The sequence below is a fragment of the Hyperolius riggenbachi genome, chromosome 8 (genome assembly GCF_040937935.1).
Source record: "Hyperolius riggenbachi isolate aHypRig1 chromosome 8, aHypRig1.pri, whole genome shotgun sequence".
Taxonomy (NCBI): domain Eukaryota; kingdom Metazoa; phylum Chordata; class Amphibia; order Anura; family Hyperoliidae; genus Hyperolius; species Hyperolius riggenbachi.
Window position 1 is genome coordinate 158,638,462 of NC_090653.1, and position 17,015 is coordinate 158,655,476.

General features: G+C 42.8%; 1 protein-coding gene across 3 annotated transcripts in view; it reads left to right on the forward strand.

Annotated features, from left to right (window-relative positions):
* MED12 (mediator complex subunit 12) overlaps nucleotides 1–17,015 on the forward strand; it is a 118,279-nt gene that overhangs the window by 60,537 nt on the left and 40,727 nt on the right. For all 3 annotated transcript variants that reach the window (XM_068247605.1, XM_068247603.1, XM_068247604.1), the window contains exons 21-25: nucleotides 404–631; nucleotides 731–875; nucleotides 3,026–3,146; nucleotides 13,167–13,268; nucleotides 16,838–16,951. In XM_068247605.1, the coding sequence (XP_068103706.1) occupies nucleotides 404–631; nucleotides 731–875; nucleotides 3,026–3,146; nucleotides 13,167–13,268; nucleotides 16,838–16,951 (710 nt within the window). The remainder of the gene's footprint in view (nucleotides 1–403; nucleotides 632–730; nucleotides 876–3,025; nucleotides 3,147–13,166; nucleotides 13,269–16,837; nucleotides 16,952–17,015) is intronic.

A 17,015-nucleotide genomic window follows, 5' to 3' on the forward strand; every position in this document is an offset into this window, starting at 1 on the left:
AGTTTCAGGCTGCTCTTTTCTTCCTGCAAACAGCTTTGCCCTTGTTTGTAATTCCTCAGTATGTGAAAGCCCAGCCAGCTCAGAGGACGATTTATCCAGCTGATTAGAGCAGCTTCTCTCTTATCTAAATAACACACAGGCAGTGTGCATAGAGGGGCCAGAAAGGGTGAGTTCATAGCAGAACCACAACACTGAAGAACTTGGCAGCCTTCCAGACACAGGCCGACAAGTCTGACAGGGGAAAGATACATTGATTTATTACAGAGACTGTCATAGTAGAAAGTGCTGCAGTTAGCCAGAACACATTAGAATAGCTTTTGGAACATGTAGGATGATAAAAAACAGGATGCAATTTTTGTTACGGAGTCTCTTTAACTGCTTCTTTTTTTCTTTATTTTTTAAGTGATTTCTGTTCCAAGGTAAAGAACACAATATACTGTATTGTGGATCCATCTGATTCAAACATGTTGTGGGAGCAGGAGTTTATGTTGGACACAATTGTTAATCCGTCGGCTCACAATTATAATTGTGGCATGCTTGGAAAACTTCTGAGGGATAACCCTACCAACCGATACAGCTTTGTGTGTAATGCTCTGGTGCATGTTTGTGTTGGAGACCATGACATAGAGAGGTAAGGACATGGAAGAAAAGCTATAGAAACTAGCATTAATGAAAAACATTCATAGATCTTGATACCTTATAGCACTACTATTGTCTCTGTCATCTGCAGAGTGAATGACATTGCCATCCTATGTGCAGAGCTCACTGGTGCCTGTAAAGACCTGAGTTCAGAATGGTTAGGAGTACTAAAAGCTTTATGTTGCTCATCCAACAATGGTACCTGTGGCTTCAATGACCTGCTGTGCAATGTTGATGTGAGTATCAATGCTCTGTTCTGACTCTTATTCATTGTTTTTATTTGCCATAAGGACTTTACAGCACAAATGTGTCTAGGCTTCAGATGGCATTCCCTGTGACATATTACTTTTACAAAGGACACATGCTCTATTTCAAAATGAATATAAAATCTAAGGGCAAATAATTATTACTTTGGTGATTTTTACCCATTTGTTTAACTTTTAAGCTTAGCAGCTTCAAAACTTTTAAATATTGTTCAAACTCTGCTGTCAGTCAATATTCTAACAAATGCATTGACAAGTATGAAAACTGTACAGGGGGACAGATTGCTTAACCAATACGAAGATAATAGTCACCTTGAGGAACAATTTAATGACTTGCCTCTGCTTTAAGGCCTGTACACATGCATGAGTGTCACTAGGGCAATAGCCAACGTATCACACTCAGATATTAAGGAAAGAGTCTATTTGGATAGAGCATGTGGCATCCTGGTTTCAACTTTATCAGCACTACCTAGTTTAGTTTTTCACTTTCATTATGATGTGTACACCAGTAAATATATTGGTAGATACCCCACGACACAGGGTGACTCACCATTCCGGTGGCCTCAGCAAGCCAGACCGCGCATTCAGGGCACTGATGGTGGCCCTCAGACCTTCCATGATCATATACCCTCTCATCCTGCAGCAGCTCCAGGAATGGAACACTTTTCAAGATGTTCAGCAGCAGTTCCAGGGAATGAGCACTCTAATAAAAATGGATTTACACTATAAGAGGCCCCTTCTTTTCAAATACTGTAGCATAAAATCCAACTGGACAAAATTGGGAGTAAATATATGTAGTGCTACACTATAATTGTGTGTGCAACAGTGAGCAGGCAGTTGCGTCCAGGGTGCTGCTCCAGCTCGCCCCACGCCGCTCAGCATCGTGTAAAACACCGCTCGTTTAAACCACCTAGTTCCTACTTGATAACGTCATCCTGTAGCTCTCCTTGCGCGTTTCGTTTCAAATGAAACTCATTAGGGTCTGATGGGCACGTCTTCATCTAGCTCTAAAATAGTCCACATAGTCTGTCCGTCCCCCCCCCCCCCCCCCCAGCTCTGTTACCCATACTACCCTCACTTCGCCATATTAGCTTCTGGCACCCGGGGAGCATCTATCTGTCCTTTAAAATACAAAAGCATAAAAAATATAAAATAAACATGCATGACTAAGGCAGCCAATATCGAGTGCCTCCACCAGTAGGCAGTTTTAAAACGGGCACAAACCCCTAAGCGATTAGCCCGTCAGATCAACTCACTCCCGCAATGGCCGATCACATTGTCTGTGACGTCACGCGCATGATACTCCATTGTCCCTCAACCATCAAGCATAGCAACAGAATGCGATCTCCGCTACATGGCTCACATACTGTCTGTACAGGCCGCCCAGCGATGTCGCCCTAGGGGATCAGTGACCTAAGTCTAGAGTTGTGTATGCACCTTTATAGAAATGTTGTGCTCTAATGCAGTAAGAGCTGTAGAAAGACATTCTGAAAGGCCATTAAAATTCATGCCATGGCACGAAAACTTTTCAAAGAAACTGAAACTGCATGGGGTTTTTTAGGTTTTATTTTTCACAAAAGTTTAAGAAGTTTTTTGAATCAGGATGATACCATTTATTGCCTGGTTCAAAACGTCTTGCTTTTTCTGATTGCTAACACAGTACACTTTACTGCTTCTGCTATGCTAAGAGTATGAGCAAAGAAAGAAATGTGTGCAATTTGTAAATGACTGATGAAGGTCACATTTAATGAAGCGATATAACTAGAAGGATGGTTTCATTTATTACATTATGGAATTTTTGTTTTTTGCTCTCAATAGGTTTATTGAGATAAATCAACATATTACATCAGTGAGCCATACACTGGATAATATTAAAATTTCCAACAGATGTAAAATGAAAACAAAGTGGTCTATGGCCTGTAAACCAATGACACGTAATCGCTTAGTGAAACCTACGTAATAAAAATGGGTTATAAACTAGAGCAACCTCCAGCATTTCGGGTTTACAGACTAAATTAGTTGGAATTCTGCTTTTAAGCATATTGGTTTTGTGGTTCCTACTATATATCTAGCTCAGAATAATGGCAAGTTTGGTGACTATGCTACTCTTTTCTTCTGTGTAGGTCAGTGACTTGTCATTTCATGATTCTCTTGCGATATTTGTTGCAATCTTGGTGGCTCGTCAGTGCTTTTCACTGGAGGATCTCATACGTTGTGCTGCTATCCCATCGCTGCTTACTGCAGGTGAGTAGTGATATTGTGTAGAAAGAGTGACTGAGTTACTGGAGAATTATTTTTTGCATTTTTAAAGTAATCATCTGCACACTCTAGCTTGAGCCAGCTGTGAGGACTGACTGAGTCTGTGTTCTAGACAGGGTGGCTTTTTAGCTGCTCTAGTAAACATCTGATTTTAGTAATCCAATGTCTCTGCTCCAGGGAAACCAGCCAAAGCTATGCTAATGGGGAGTTAGATTCTTTCTCCATTGAAAAGAATGGGCTTCCTTTCTGCGCTCTTTCCTTGTGCAAGTTTTTAATCTGAGCTGTTGCATGTCTGGATTTGGGGTGAGCACGAACTTGATGACACCTTTTGGAGATTATAGCTTTCCTGGTTTTCATTATTCAGCAGGACTTTACAATGGTATGAATCAGGGCTGCTATTTGTAGGTGAACCCAGTAAGATAGCAACCTCTGATGTACCTCAAGCAGTAATGGAATTAGGCAAAGTTATATGAAAGCCAATTTGCTTACCTGGGGCTTTCTCCAGCCACTTGCAGCTTTCTGTCCCACGCTGACAGCTTCATCACAGCCGCTGCCCGTGGGCCCCGCACACTGCAGAGGACGACCTCGAAGTTGTCCTTACTGTGCCTGCGTGAAACACCGCTGTCAATCGAGCCCACGTTGCCCACGGCGTACTGCGCACTCACAGTAGTTCTGAATTACTGCGCATATGCAGTATGCCGCGGACAATGTGGGCTTGATTGACAGCTGCGCTTCACGCAGGCGCAGAAAGAACGACCTTGAGGTCGTCCTCTGCACCGTGCAGGGACCCCGGGCGGCAGCTGTGAACAAAGCTGTCAGCGTGGGACAGAAAGCTGCAAGGGGTTGGAGAAAGCCCTAGGTAAGTGAATCGGCTTTCCTATACTTTGCCTGATTACTCCTTTAACTATATATAACTTAATTTAAAAAAAAATCACCTATTTTCACAATAATCATTTTTAAATGATCATTTAAAGGAAACCTAAAGTAAGAAAAAATAAAATTGCCCTTTTGCTTACCTGGGGCTTCTTTTAGCCCTATGAAGTCTTCCTAGCCCCTCATCGTCATCCCGCACTACGCTATTCCTCTGTGTCCACCTCCGATGCTGGATGCGTGGCCCTGTACCTCGTGCATCCTCTATCGTACTCCTGTGGCTGGGAGGACTTTGCCCTTGCACAGTAAGCAAAAATTGTTACTGTGCATGGCATGAACACTCCCACCTGCGTGATCGCGATAGAGGACACGCGGCCAGCACTGTGCATGCTCAGTGGCCGGCTGACTTGTCAGTCGGACAGATTACAGAAGGGGACAGTGGAGGAACAGCTGAACGCGGGATGACTGCAAGGGACCAGAAAGACCTCGGGGTTTGAAGAAGCCCCAGATAAGTAAATGGGCAATTATTTATTTTTTTTTTTTTACTTTAGGTTCACTTTAATCAATGTTTGCCCATTGTAAAATCTTACTTCACCCCTCATTTATGTTCTTAAATTTATCAGAGATGCCAGCATTTTTACTGCTGGAGAAAAGGGAATAGCTGTGGATTTTTTTTTTGTTTTTCTATGAAGTGAGTGGTAACATTATATGGTTTCCCTAAGTCTTGAGCAAATCTAGGTGACTTAAAGCGGACCCAAACCAAACATTTTTTTAATTCAAAATATTTAGTTGCACCACTCTGACACATACAAAGATAAATAAACACTCCTTCAAGCCTATGAGCATTTCAGTGCATGCTTTTCACCCTTCTCTTTTCATAACTAGGGTTATACAGGTGGCAGCCATTACTTCTAGTAGGAGGTTTTAGATCATGGGTGTGTTGATCAGCTACTCTCCCTCACAGGGGAATCGTCTATGTGAAATCTCAAACCTGCTGAGATCACCTCCCCTGTGACATCATTAGTAGCAGCCTGTGTTTTGTTTTTTATCTCCTCCACCAGTCTGCTGGATTCTGTCCCGGCAATATGAAAGGAAGAAAGGGGTTCCTCCAATAAATGTAAAATATTTTATATTTGTAATCATGCAGCTGAAAAAAGGCTGTTATTATTATAAGTTAGAAAATAGATTTTATTTCTGAAATCTTGTATTTTTAATTTGGGTCCACTTTAAAAATGGTATATCTAGATAGGAGGTGGATCAGAAAATTCATACTGTATCTGCAGTGTTCTCCCCAAAGTTTTTTCCAGCCGAGTGGCATGAAAAAGTAGCCGGGTGGGTTGCAACCAGGGGAAAGCAGGGCCGGCAACTCTGCTTACAGCATAGGACATCCCTGTACCCCCTATCACGTCCTCTGCAACCCCTATCACGGCCCATGCATCCCTGCACCCCCTATCACATCACATTCATCCCTGCACCCCCTATCACGTCCCATGCATTACAGCACTCCCTATCACCATGCATCCCTTCACCTCCATTACTCTCACCTAATACTTTACTGCAGCTCCACCTATCTCCCAATAGACAACTCAAACAATACTATTACCTTATAACATAGGTTATTGCACTCTCAGACACATTTCATGCAATACTGTACCACTATCACATTCCACATATTACTGCACTTCAGTATGCTCCCTTACAGCACCCACCACACTCCACATATTATTGCATCAACCTACAGCTTATTAGTGATCACATCCCATCACCCTTCTTACAACACATACATTTCAGCATTACTACAACCATTCTATTTATAAATACACAACCATTCTATGATTATTACACCCTGCAGTATAGGGTACCCCTCTGCCCTGATCCAGTATGCTTGCACTTTAACACCGCTTCCTCCCCTCAACCATACCTCCCAACTTTTTGAGATTGCAAAAATCAATTAACCCTTCGCACTCTCGCATGCAAATGTTCAAACAAATGCATTCACAGATTCACTCATCCAGGCACAACTGTTATCCCTACAGCTAAGTTAAAAGCCGGGGTTTTAGTTCACAGAAGAATGCATTCTTATGCTTAGTCACCTATACTGCGCAGAAGTACCCAGGTAAACATAGGTGTCCTAACTCTGGCCCTGTAACATGCATAGTGCAGACATGCAAACACATTCATTGCATCAAACCTATCAATGGATTAGGAGCACACATCCTGACGTCCTCTCCGGGGACAGACAGTGCATCTTACCAATCGCCCAAGGGAGCTAACGTTATGTGTCCATGTGCACCACGCGCATACACCAGCATAAGCTGTGTGCATGCTGACAAACACATACAGGGAAAGGAGAGAGTGCACGTGTATACTCCTCGCAGCCGATCATGGCTGTGAAGATAATCAGCGTGATGCCGTACTGCGATCAGAAGCCGGGCATCAGCGGGCTGAAGAGGTGGGTCACAGTGTTCCAGCAGAGCGGCAGGACAGGGTGCTGTGCACAAGCGCTACTACATCAAGGAGGCTGCCGCTGCTCTTAAGATATGACATCTCTACATGCGCCAGGAGGGCAGCGCAGCCGGAACTAGGGATTGCAATTCAGAGGAAGACCCGCTCTATGCGAGCAGACGGCAGCGCACATGAGCATGTGATGCGGGCGGGCCTTGGAGCACCCGGGCGGGGTTTCAAAACAGCCGGGCGGCCCGCCCACTTAATAGGTCCTGGGGAGAACACTGATCTGTCATTACTTCAGTATGGTAAGGTTTCTAAATACACGGTCCAGGTGGATTCCACTGAAGTTCTGATTACAAACATACTATGAGCGCATTCAACCTTGTATAGCAAGAATTTCATATAATAGTTTGTCAGGAATGTAGCATAGCAGACATGTCATATTTAGTATCTGCACAAACAGAACTTCTAGAGGCTAATCGTGTATTTGAAATGAAATCTAGACACCGGCCTAGTGCACACCAGAGCGGTTCGGCTGCAGTTTGCGATCCGCTTGCGGGTGCGGATCCGCTAGGGTAATGTATTTCAATGGGCTGGTGCACACCAGAGCGGGAGGCGTTTTGCAGAAACGCATACTCCCGGCTGCTGCAGATTTTGGATTGTGGAGGCGTTTCTGCCTCCAATGTTAAGTATAGGAAAAACGCAAACCGCTCTGAAAAACGGCACTTCAGAGCGGTTTGCCAGGCGTTTTTTGTTACAGTAGCTGTTCAGTAACAGCTTTACTGTAACAATATATGAAATCTACTACACCAAAAACGTTTAACAAAACCGCAAAATGCTAGCTGAAACGCTACAGAAAAATAAGAAAAAGCGTTTCAAAATCTGCTAGCATTTTGCGGATCTGCTAGCGGTTTTTGGTGTGCACCGGGCCTTAGTCAGTGAGGGTAATTAAGAATATTGACACCTCCTGGCCCCGCCTATGCCTTCTTAGTGTCAGACCTATAAAGCGAACTCTAGGCAGTCCCAAAAAAATGTAGGTGGCTAGTCCAAAGGCTTTCCATCTCCTCTTTCAACCCCACAGTTGCTGTGCACAGACCCCTTGATGATATGTTCTTGTGGCCATACTCCCCACCGTGTACGAGCGTGGCCATACTGCATACTACAATCAAGACTTTCTGCAAAGATCCTCAACAGGAGCCTTAAAGATTCCTCTTTTTTTTACAGGCGAGAGAAGAATCAAAACAATGGAAACCTATGTTTTTCTTTTTTTTAGGATACACCATCAGTACTTGACCAGTACTATAGTAAATCCAATTGTAAAGATTTATTTCAAAATAGCAGTCTTACAGCATCTTACTAAAATCATAGCTAATTTGAATGTTATATAGATTACAAGAATATTGGATCTGGCTATTGGAGCTTTGCTACATTGCAGCATGCAGCATCACTGATCTCCTTATCTGCTTTGCATAACTTGGGCAGCTTGAGCTGTATTACATCCAAAGAGCTGTTTAAATACTAATAAAACACATACTTAACTCAAGAGCCTCTGGATCTGAATGAGTAGGGTTTTACAATGCTTAGGAGAATTCACGGAGAAGCATGTGATCAGTTTGATCAGCTGATATAATATTGGGAAGGCTCTATCTATGTTATCCAGAGTTTCTCCTCTCCATTAGTAAGTATCTTATTTTTTTCGGGGGGTCGCATCTGGTTTACTTTAATATATCAGTTTTATAGCACCAGGGCCATTTTCAATGTGATACGTGGAGCCCCAATTTCATTGTAGTAGTAGACAGATCTCCAGTTGTGTGCAATCATAATGACTGTTAGAAATGTTGTCAGGTTCAGGAGGCCATGTTGAAGTGTTGTCTATATATGGAAAAATGGATTGGCTATAGGAGTACAGTAGCAGAACATCAGAAGTTTGATATACTTTAAAGCAAACCTGTAAAAAGAAAACATTTTTAATTAGATACTTACCTCCGTAGAGGGAAGCTAGTGGGCATTCTAGAGGCTTCCTGGACCCTCCTGGTGCCCACTGTTGCTGCTTGAGACCCTTAACCTCTTTGTGACTGTGCTCCTGTCCATGTATGCGAGTACAGTCCGGGCACTATTATTATTATTATTATTATTATTATTGATGTATAAAGCGCCAACATATTCCGTGGCGCTGTACAAAGTAAGAAACAAACATGGGGTACATAATAATACAGACAATGGTGTATACCAATATACAAGATACATAATTAGTGACAAAATACAAAAGCCCAATCTACACGATACGATTCTTTGTGCGATTCTATTTACAATCCGATTAAATCCGACATGTCCGATCGGGATTCGATCTGATTCAATTCGATTTGCCATTGCAAAACAATGGCAAATTGAATTTAATCGAATCCCGATCGGACATGTCGAATTTAATCGGATCGTAAATAGAATCGTAATCGAATCACACAAAGAATCGTATCGTGTAGATGGGGCTATAGAGTGATACAAAATATAGACTTGGTAATGACAGTGATAAAAGTAACATGATGAATAAATTGTAATGATTTCCAAGACACAAAAGGGGGAGAGAGCCCTTCCCTTGCGAGATTACTATCTAAAGGGAATGGGGGAAACAAGAGGAGGGCACTAGTGTCTTTTTGCTACTGGGCATGTGCAGATCGTACTCTCGCAGGTGCAGTATGGACGTGCTCATACGTGGACAGAAGCACGGCCACAAGAACATATTCAACAAACTCGTGTAACAAGTTCGGAGGGAGCTGGTGCTGGAACGGCAGACGCCAAGATGATCCGGGAAGCCTTTTGGATTATCCAGAGGCTGACCTCTACTGAGGTGAGTTTGAGTTGATATTCTCTCCCAGCTTCAGGGTATATCATTAAGAGGACATTTAACCCAGGATTGAACTTTATCCCAATCAGTGGCTTTTCCCACATGAAATCTTTACCTTTACTTGAATAATCATCAGAGGCATCTGTATGGCTCATATTGTATGAGTGAAGGAACCACCGCTCGACCCCACCGGTGGATAATTGTGCTGGACCGGGTTAGCAAAACCTCAGGAACACTCCAACAGAAAAAAGGTCCGCACCAATTCACCACGAATCCTCTTTATTGTTAGGACATATCCTGTATTAAAACATGGAATCTCAAACTAGTTTGAGATTCCATGTTTTAATACAGGATATGTCCTAACAATAAAGAGGATTCGTGGTGAATTGGTGCGGACCTTTTTTCTGTTGGTGTATGGCTCATATTGTGGTGAAACTCCTCCCACAGTGTGATACCAGGGCCATGGCAGTTTTGTTTGTGGACCTCATTGCATTGTGGGATATAGTAGCTGTTTTCAACTGCCAAGCAAACAGTATCTCACTCTGTGCATAGAACTCTTATGCTGGGAATACACAATGAGATTTTTCAGCAGATTTACTGTCCGATCAATTGTGTGATTGATTTTCCGATCGTTTTTCTGATCGATTTCCATTCACTTCTATGAGAAATCGATCAGAAAAACTATTGAAAATCAGATCAGACATGTTGGAAATTATCTATCGAACCAGCTATCTGCCAAAAAATCTCATGGTGTATTCCAAGCATTATGCTGGGATTACATGATATGTTTTTTGCATTAGATTCGGCGCGCGATCTATTAGCCATTCGATTCTCTGCTCGATTCTCTTATCTTCCACTCGTTTTTCTTATATTTTTTTCCATTGACTTCTATAAGAAATCGAGCAGAAACGAATCGAGCGGAACATCAGACATGTCGGAATTTTATCATCGAAGTCATCTATCGGAACGATTCTTATAAAAAACGTATCGTGTAATCCCAGCATTAGGAATGAACATTACGCAAACATCACCTGGCAGGAGTGAGGATGTTGCCATCAGTGATAAATTTCAGAATGTAAATTAGGGTAAGGAAAGATCTTACAATGGGAGAACACAGACTGACTAATTTATAAATTAATAGTTAATATTTTATTAATTACGTTAGAGTAGATTCACACTTGTTCTAAAAGCGTATCTGTGGCTCCGGTTTTTGGCCCGAACCAAAACCGGAGCCACGGATACCAATGGTAAAAATCAGGGCTGTGGAGTCGGAGTCGTGGAGTCGGAGTCAGGCAATTTTGGGTGCCTGGAGTCGGAGTCAGGCAATTTTGGGTGCCTGGAGTCGGAGTCAGGCAATTTTGGGTGCCTGGAGTCGGAGTCAGGCAATTTTGGGTGCCTGGAGTCGGAGTCGGGGAAAAAAGGCACCGACTCCGACTCCTAATGAATTTGTAACTGTAATTAAAATAGAAAATATGATAAAATGTTCTATTTCTCAGATAATAGTCATTAAAAATAATGTGTATATACAGTATATATACAGTAATAGCTGTGCTTAGTCCACAAAAATGAAATAAACCAATCAAAATTAGTTACTTGTGCTGCTTCAATAAAGCAGTCCCCGTATTTTAAAGGTCAGATATACATATCTGATTGTGACTGTATATATGATGTGTACACAGGAATCTCTTATATATACTAAATAACATCTATGCTGTAAGAATAAAGCCTGATGTGTAGCTGTGTCACTAATAGAGATGGTCAATGAGATGGAAATAATTCTGCACTGATGCTGATTTATGCAAATGTATGCACTCCCTTTGCTGATGAAATCAAATAATTTGATATGTTGTTAAAATTTGGTTTGGTGACTACAAATTAAAGGGTACCTGAGATGGATGAAAAGTAAAGTTTTATACATACCTGGGGCTTCCTCCAGCCCCCTTCAGGCTAATCAGTCCCTCGCTGTCCTCCACCACCCGGATCTTCTGCTATGAGTCCTGGTAATTCAGCCAGTCAGCGCTGTCCGGCCGCATGCCGCTTCCACAGCCAGGAACATTCTACACCTGCGCAATAGTGCTGCACAGGTGTAGTATGCTCCTGGCTGCGGAGTGTGTGCATGCGCACTACGCCCGACTGGCTCAAGTACCTGGACTCATAGCAGAAGATCCAGGTGGTGGAGGAGGACAACGAGGGACTGATTATCCTGAAGGGGGCTGGAGGAAGTCCCAGGTATGTATAAAACTTTTAATTTCATCTGTCTCAGGTTTACTTTGTTACACAGTAGTACAATACTCTACATATGCACTCTCCACAGAGCTGCAGGGAATCCACTGAGAATGCTGTGCACATTGAACACAGAGGTGTTGTCTGTTTACAATCTCCTCATTCCCCTGCAGAGTACCTGCACATCATTCTTACATGTACCCACACTTACATTGCCTAGGGCCTGATAGATGTTCTTTGTTCCGGTTTGTACCTTTTACAAGTATTCTTACCAAGGACTAGTTTTAGTCTAAAGGGAATAAATATAGTAGTCTACATATCCTTCTCACTTCAGTTGTCTTGTAAAATTCCTAAGCGTTGGCAGTTAAGAGACGAATTTCATGTTACATACTTTTAATCAACAAAATTGTAATATGCAAATTAGAGGAGTCGGTGGAATCCTAAACTGAGGAGTTGGAGTCGGTGGAGTTTTGGACCGACTCCACAGCCCTGGTAAAAATAGCGTCTGTCTTCATTCAATAAAAACCAAAACAAAAACTGATCCGTGGCCGTTCCAGGGGATCCGTTTTGAAAATAAATAAAACTGTGGAATATCTGAAAAAGGCATTGTTAGCAGAAGGAAGAGAGATACAATCGTTTATTTCATTAGTTTATTTTCGCCTCGGGTGTCCTTTAAGCCATTTTTATGCACTCCCTGCTTCCCCTCTCTGGACTACTCTGCTGCTGTTCCTGCATATACAGAGATATTTACTTTAATGCACACCAAAGAGAACTATTTCAATATACTGGGGCACATTCATTCATAAATTCATATATTCAAATAAATCCTCCCCAGACCATACCTTTTTTCACATCTGTGACTGTTTTCATATTTGTCCCCTATCGGTCACAGATGTTGTACAGAAGCGAGGCTCACAAAGCAACAGTAATAAACACAAGGACAATCTTATGATACGTAAGCAGAAGCTTGGTTTTCATTAGATACGTTTCTTGCTGCCTTGCTTGATAAATGTCCCTACTTTCAACACGGGAGGCAGGAACATTGTCACCAGTCCCTAGTGTAAACTTAAAGCAGATGTTTGGAGAATGCACTCCGGAGGGGAAACATGAAATCTAGCTCTGAGCTATGCCTTGGGTGTCACTAGAACATGGAATGAAGGAAAATTTACCCCAGTGGGACTAAGCTGTAAAAACTTGGCAAATGGTGTAAGTCTTCCACAGGCTATTCTGAAAGAGAAAAATAAACCTTTTGCTGTAGTTCCTTATGAATGATTTGCGATTCTTGTCTTCTCTGAAATAACATGCAATTGCTCTGCTACGCACGTCACAGTAACATTAGTAACTGTATTTGTCCTTTACACTGAGTTGGCATCACCAGTGCATGTTACATTCTGAGTTAAGCAAAGCTTTCTAGTGTTGTGCATTGTGTAGGAAGTGATAAAAGCAACAGATTGGCATTTGATGTTTTATAAACACTTTTTTGTGTGTTTGGCTACAAGAGTACAGATCATCTGCTAGTTTTACTATTATTTGTGTAACTTTTCATTTATTCATTTTCAGTTTAATTTTTGTGAGACGTCTATGCTCTAAACTCCTCCTGTGTGATGTCGATTCTCTTGCAGCATGTAGTGAACAAGACTCTGAGTCAGGAGCGCGCCTCACATGTCGCATTTTGCTGCATCTCTTCAAGACTCCGCAGCTGAACCCATATGAACCTGATGGCAGTAAGTGTGAAGCTATATAGAACAAGCTTGCGTTTCTAAAAATAAAAGGATAAAATCTTACCGTGCTTTTCATGTGCTGCTCATGCTTTATTTCTGCAATGGTTATAAATCTTTTTCTTATTCACTTAATGGGGACACAGTGTAACCAGTGAGGTATACCCCTGCTTTGAGGAAGTCAAACAATAAGTAGGAACAGATCCAACCCCAGGCTATATCACCCAGCCAAAGGCACTGGGATCCAGTTTAAGCTTAAAGGGAACCCAAGGTGAGAATAATATGGAGGTTGTCCTATTTGTTTCCTTTAAAACAATACCAGTTGCCTGGCAGGCCTCCTGATCCTGTGTCTAATACTTTTAGTCATAGTCCCTGAACAAGCATGCTGCAAATCAGGTACACTGACTCAGGTTTTACTGGATTAACCATATGCTCTCTCCAGGGTTTTGCCTCAGACACTACTTATGCCAGAAGATCAACAGGGCTGCCAGGCAACTGGCATTGTTTACAAGGAAAAAATATAGCAGCCTCCATATCCCTCTCACCTCGGGTTTGTTTCCTTTAAGATCCATACACACATTTGATCGCTGTTGTAAAACGCGCATCCCCGATGGCTTGCGACAAACCAACGACATCTGCATGTTGGAATTTAACAACCGCACAACAACGGTCTATAATTCGGATCCATAGCAGACACGCTAGACTGTGGCCCGAAAGTGCATAACCAACCACATGTGGGTTGTTGGAACGGAGCAATGGTTTATCTCTAGATGCAAACGACTAACCCCAATTATCGCCAGGGCGCGTTGGTCTACTTGCATGATAATTGCTGTCTTTCACAGTTGTTGGTTTCATTTTTTTAAGCATTTGTTTTGGACCATGGCAGTCGAGCATGTGAAAGGAGCTTTATTAGCTCTAGGAGGGCCACTGTGTTTTGTTTTTTTACTTCTAAGTGTACATTTCATTTTTTAAAGCACCAGTTTCTACACCTGTGTAAACAGCCACAGGGCTTAATTATGTCTGTATATAAGCATCTTGACTTGGGGCCATTTTACACTTAATGCTTTGGCATGTGTTGGTACGTGTTTTTCCCATAGCAGTACATTGTGAAAAATCTTTGTTAAAACGCGTATAGTGGGAACTGAGCCATAGGGAAACATGGGCATTACTTTGAAAATCAGTTTTCTTTCAGTTACAACTGAGAGCAACTGATTGTAAAAAGGGGCCTTAGGGCCTGTTTACTACTAAGTGATGCAAATGCAGCTACCTAGCCGCATCACATCAGTTCCGCCGCCGGCCGCATCACTTCCGCATCTTCCGATGCGGAAGTGTATTGGAGGAGATGGGACACGGCTGCGGGCGGATGCAGCCGTGCGAGAATCTGCAGCATGCTGCAGATTCTCGGATCGCACCGCTCCGCACAACATGCACGCAGTGGAAACTGTTCCATTGCCGGCATGTGTTTCAGGACACCCGCGGTGCAATGCGGCTATGTAGCCACATCGCACCGCTCCTAGTGGAAACGGGCCCTAACTGATGCTAGAAAAAGATCACTTGTTAAATACATGATGAGCAGCAATCCACATACAGAGGCTGTTGCTATCCCAATCCCCCCTAAGTTTGCCCTGCAATCTGCAATCACCCATAAATCACAGTCGCACTTGTTTACTGTCAATCTCGGCGCTCCCCCCGCCTCCTGCATAGCCCCGGTCCGCGTCCCTTCCCTCCAATCAGCGGGGAGGGAAGGGACGCGGGTGGGGACCGGAGCTATGCAGGAGGCGGGGGGAGTGGCAGACTGACAGTAAAGAGATAAACACAGCCCACTATGACACGCTGCGTGTCGGCAGCGCGGCTGTGATTTATGGGTGATTGCAGAGCGCAGGGGGGGGGGGGGGGGGACTTAGGGGGGATTGAAATAGTAGCAGAGCCTGGGCAGTATAAGCAGACCCAGCCTCTGTATGTGGATTGCAATGTCAGAACCCCACCTCAGGTTCTTTTTAAGGCCTGGTACACACAATGCTGTTTTCCTGTCAGATCGATAAACTCTCCCATTTCCGATCTGATCCTGATCAAAAACGGGATTGCTTTTCATATGAGTACTGCACAAAAATTATCCCATTTTCGATCAGCAGTGGATCGGCCATGTCTGTCATTCTGATGAAAAAATTGCATTGTGTGCTGATGAAAAAATTGCATCGTGTGTACCAGCCTTTAGATTTATTCCCAGGGCTAGCAGTTCACATTGGTATCTACTTTAGTCCTATTTCCTGTTGAGAAGACCATGCAAGCTAAAAGAACAGAAAGCTATACCATCATACACATGAGATAGGGAAGGGGTGGGAGGGGACACCAACTATTTGTTTCTTGTCAGTATAGAACACCTGACCCCTTCCACCTCCTCCCACTGCTTGCAAGAGATGAACTCTTTCTGGTCAGCACTGCATCTCATAATAATAATCTGGAGTCAATTGCTCACCAGCTGGGTGGAGGAGGTGGGTGAAAGTGACTGTGCTCTGCAGTGAAAACTTCTCCGCTTGGGGAACACCCACTCTCTTGGAATTTGCCAGGTTTTGTGAATTGATCATTAGTCATACAACTGATTTTATTCCTTAGGCAATTTCTCTGGAATAATGAGTTAGATATGAAAATTTCATGAGCAATGACTGCAATGAAAAAGCAAGGAAGGTGTATTGGGGCTTTGAGAAAGCAGAAAGTGTTATACTTAAAGGTTTATAAGCATCACTGTTTTTATTTTTTCCACCAGTGTGAATAGAGATCCATAAATACTGCAGACTACCAGGATATTAACTTTTCTGGTCAGTCAGCATTCTGAAAGAACTGTGTTGCACTGTCCATCCTGTTTCAGCTAATGGTGGCAAACCACTATCTGATCAAGACATTCCTACAAGAAATGACTCCTGTATCCCCTAATTGCTGTCACCCTTTTATACCCAAAAGCAAGATCCCCTTTAGGGCCCTTAGCCAAAGCTCCACTGAATCCATTTTTCACAAGGTCTTTGTACCTATCACTTTAGTAGTTTGGCAGCTAGCTGAGATGGCCTATTTGACATCCTGCACAAAAATAAAGTTGTACTTTTCCTACTTCTGAATTTCCGTTGCAAGGAAATCTTAGAGTCCCACCTCGAAAAATAAATTACCATTCCCTCCTTTTGCTTTAATCTTGATTGCAAAGAATGAGACTTCTATTCCCTTAATGTAGTAATGGCACTCTGACTTTACCTGTCTTTATCAGGCAACATTGGTTTTGCAGTGTTAGCTACACACCATTCTTCTTTCCTTTCTTACCCCACACTATTGCTCTGCCGGGACTGCTGTAGGACTCTGTGTTTGCACTTTGTGAACAACTGAGAATATCCCAAAATCTTTTTCTGTTGAGCACATTAGAGGACACATATCCAGCCTATTGTTGCAGGGGGCTGGGACCAAACACCCATCCTTGTGGCACTCAACAACCTAGTTTGGTGTTAGCATGTCCCATTCTACACTGAAAACAAAAATCATTTTGCATGGATAATAAATAAGCATGTAGGTTTTATTTTAATTTTTTCTGTTAGGCAGGCCAACATTTGGTATCCGTTCCTCCTGTGACCGGCATCTTCTGGCAGCTGCTCAAAACCGCATTGTACCCGGAGCATTGTTTGCTGTTCTGAAGGCTGTATTTATGCTTGGTGAGTACCCTGAATTGAAACGAATGTTCAGAAACTAAAACACATGCTGTTAACTCTCAGATTT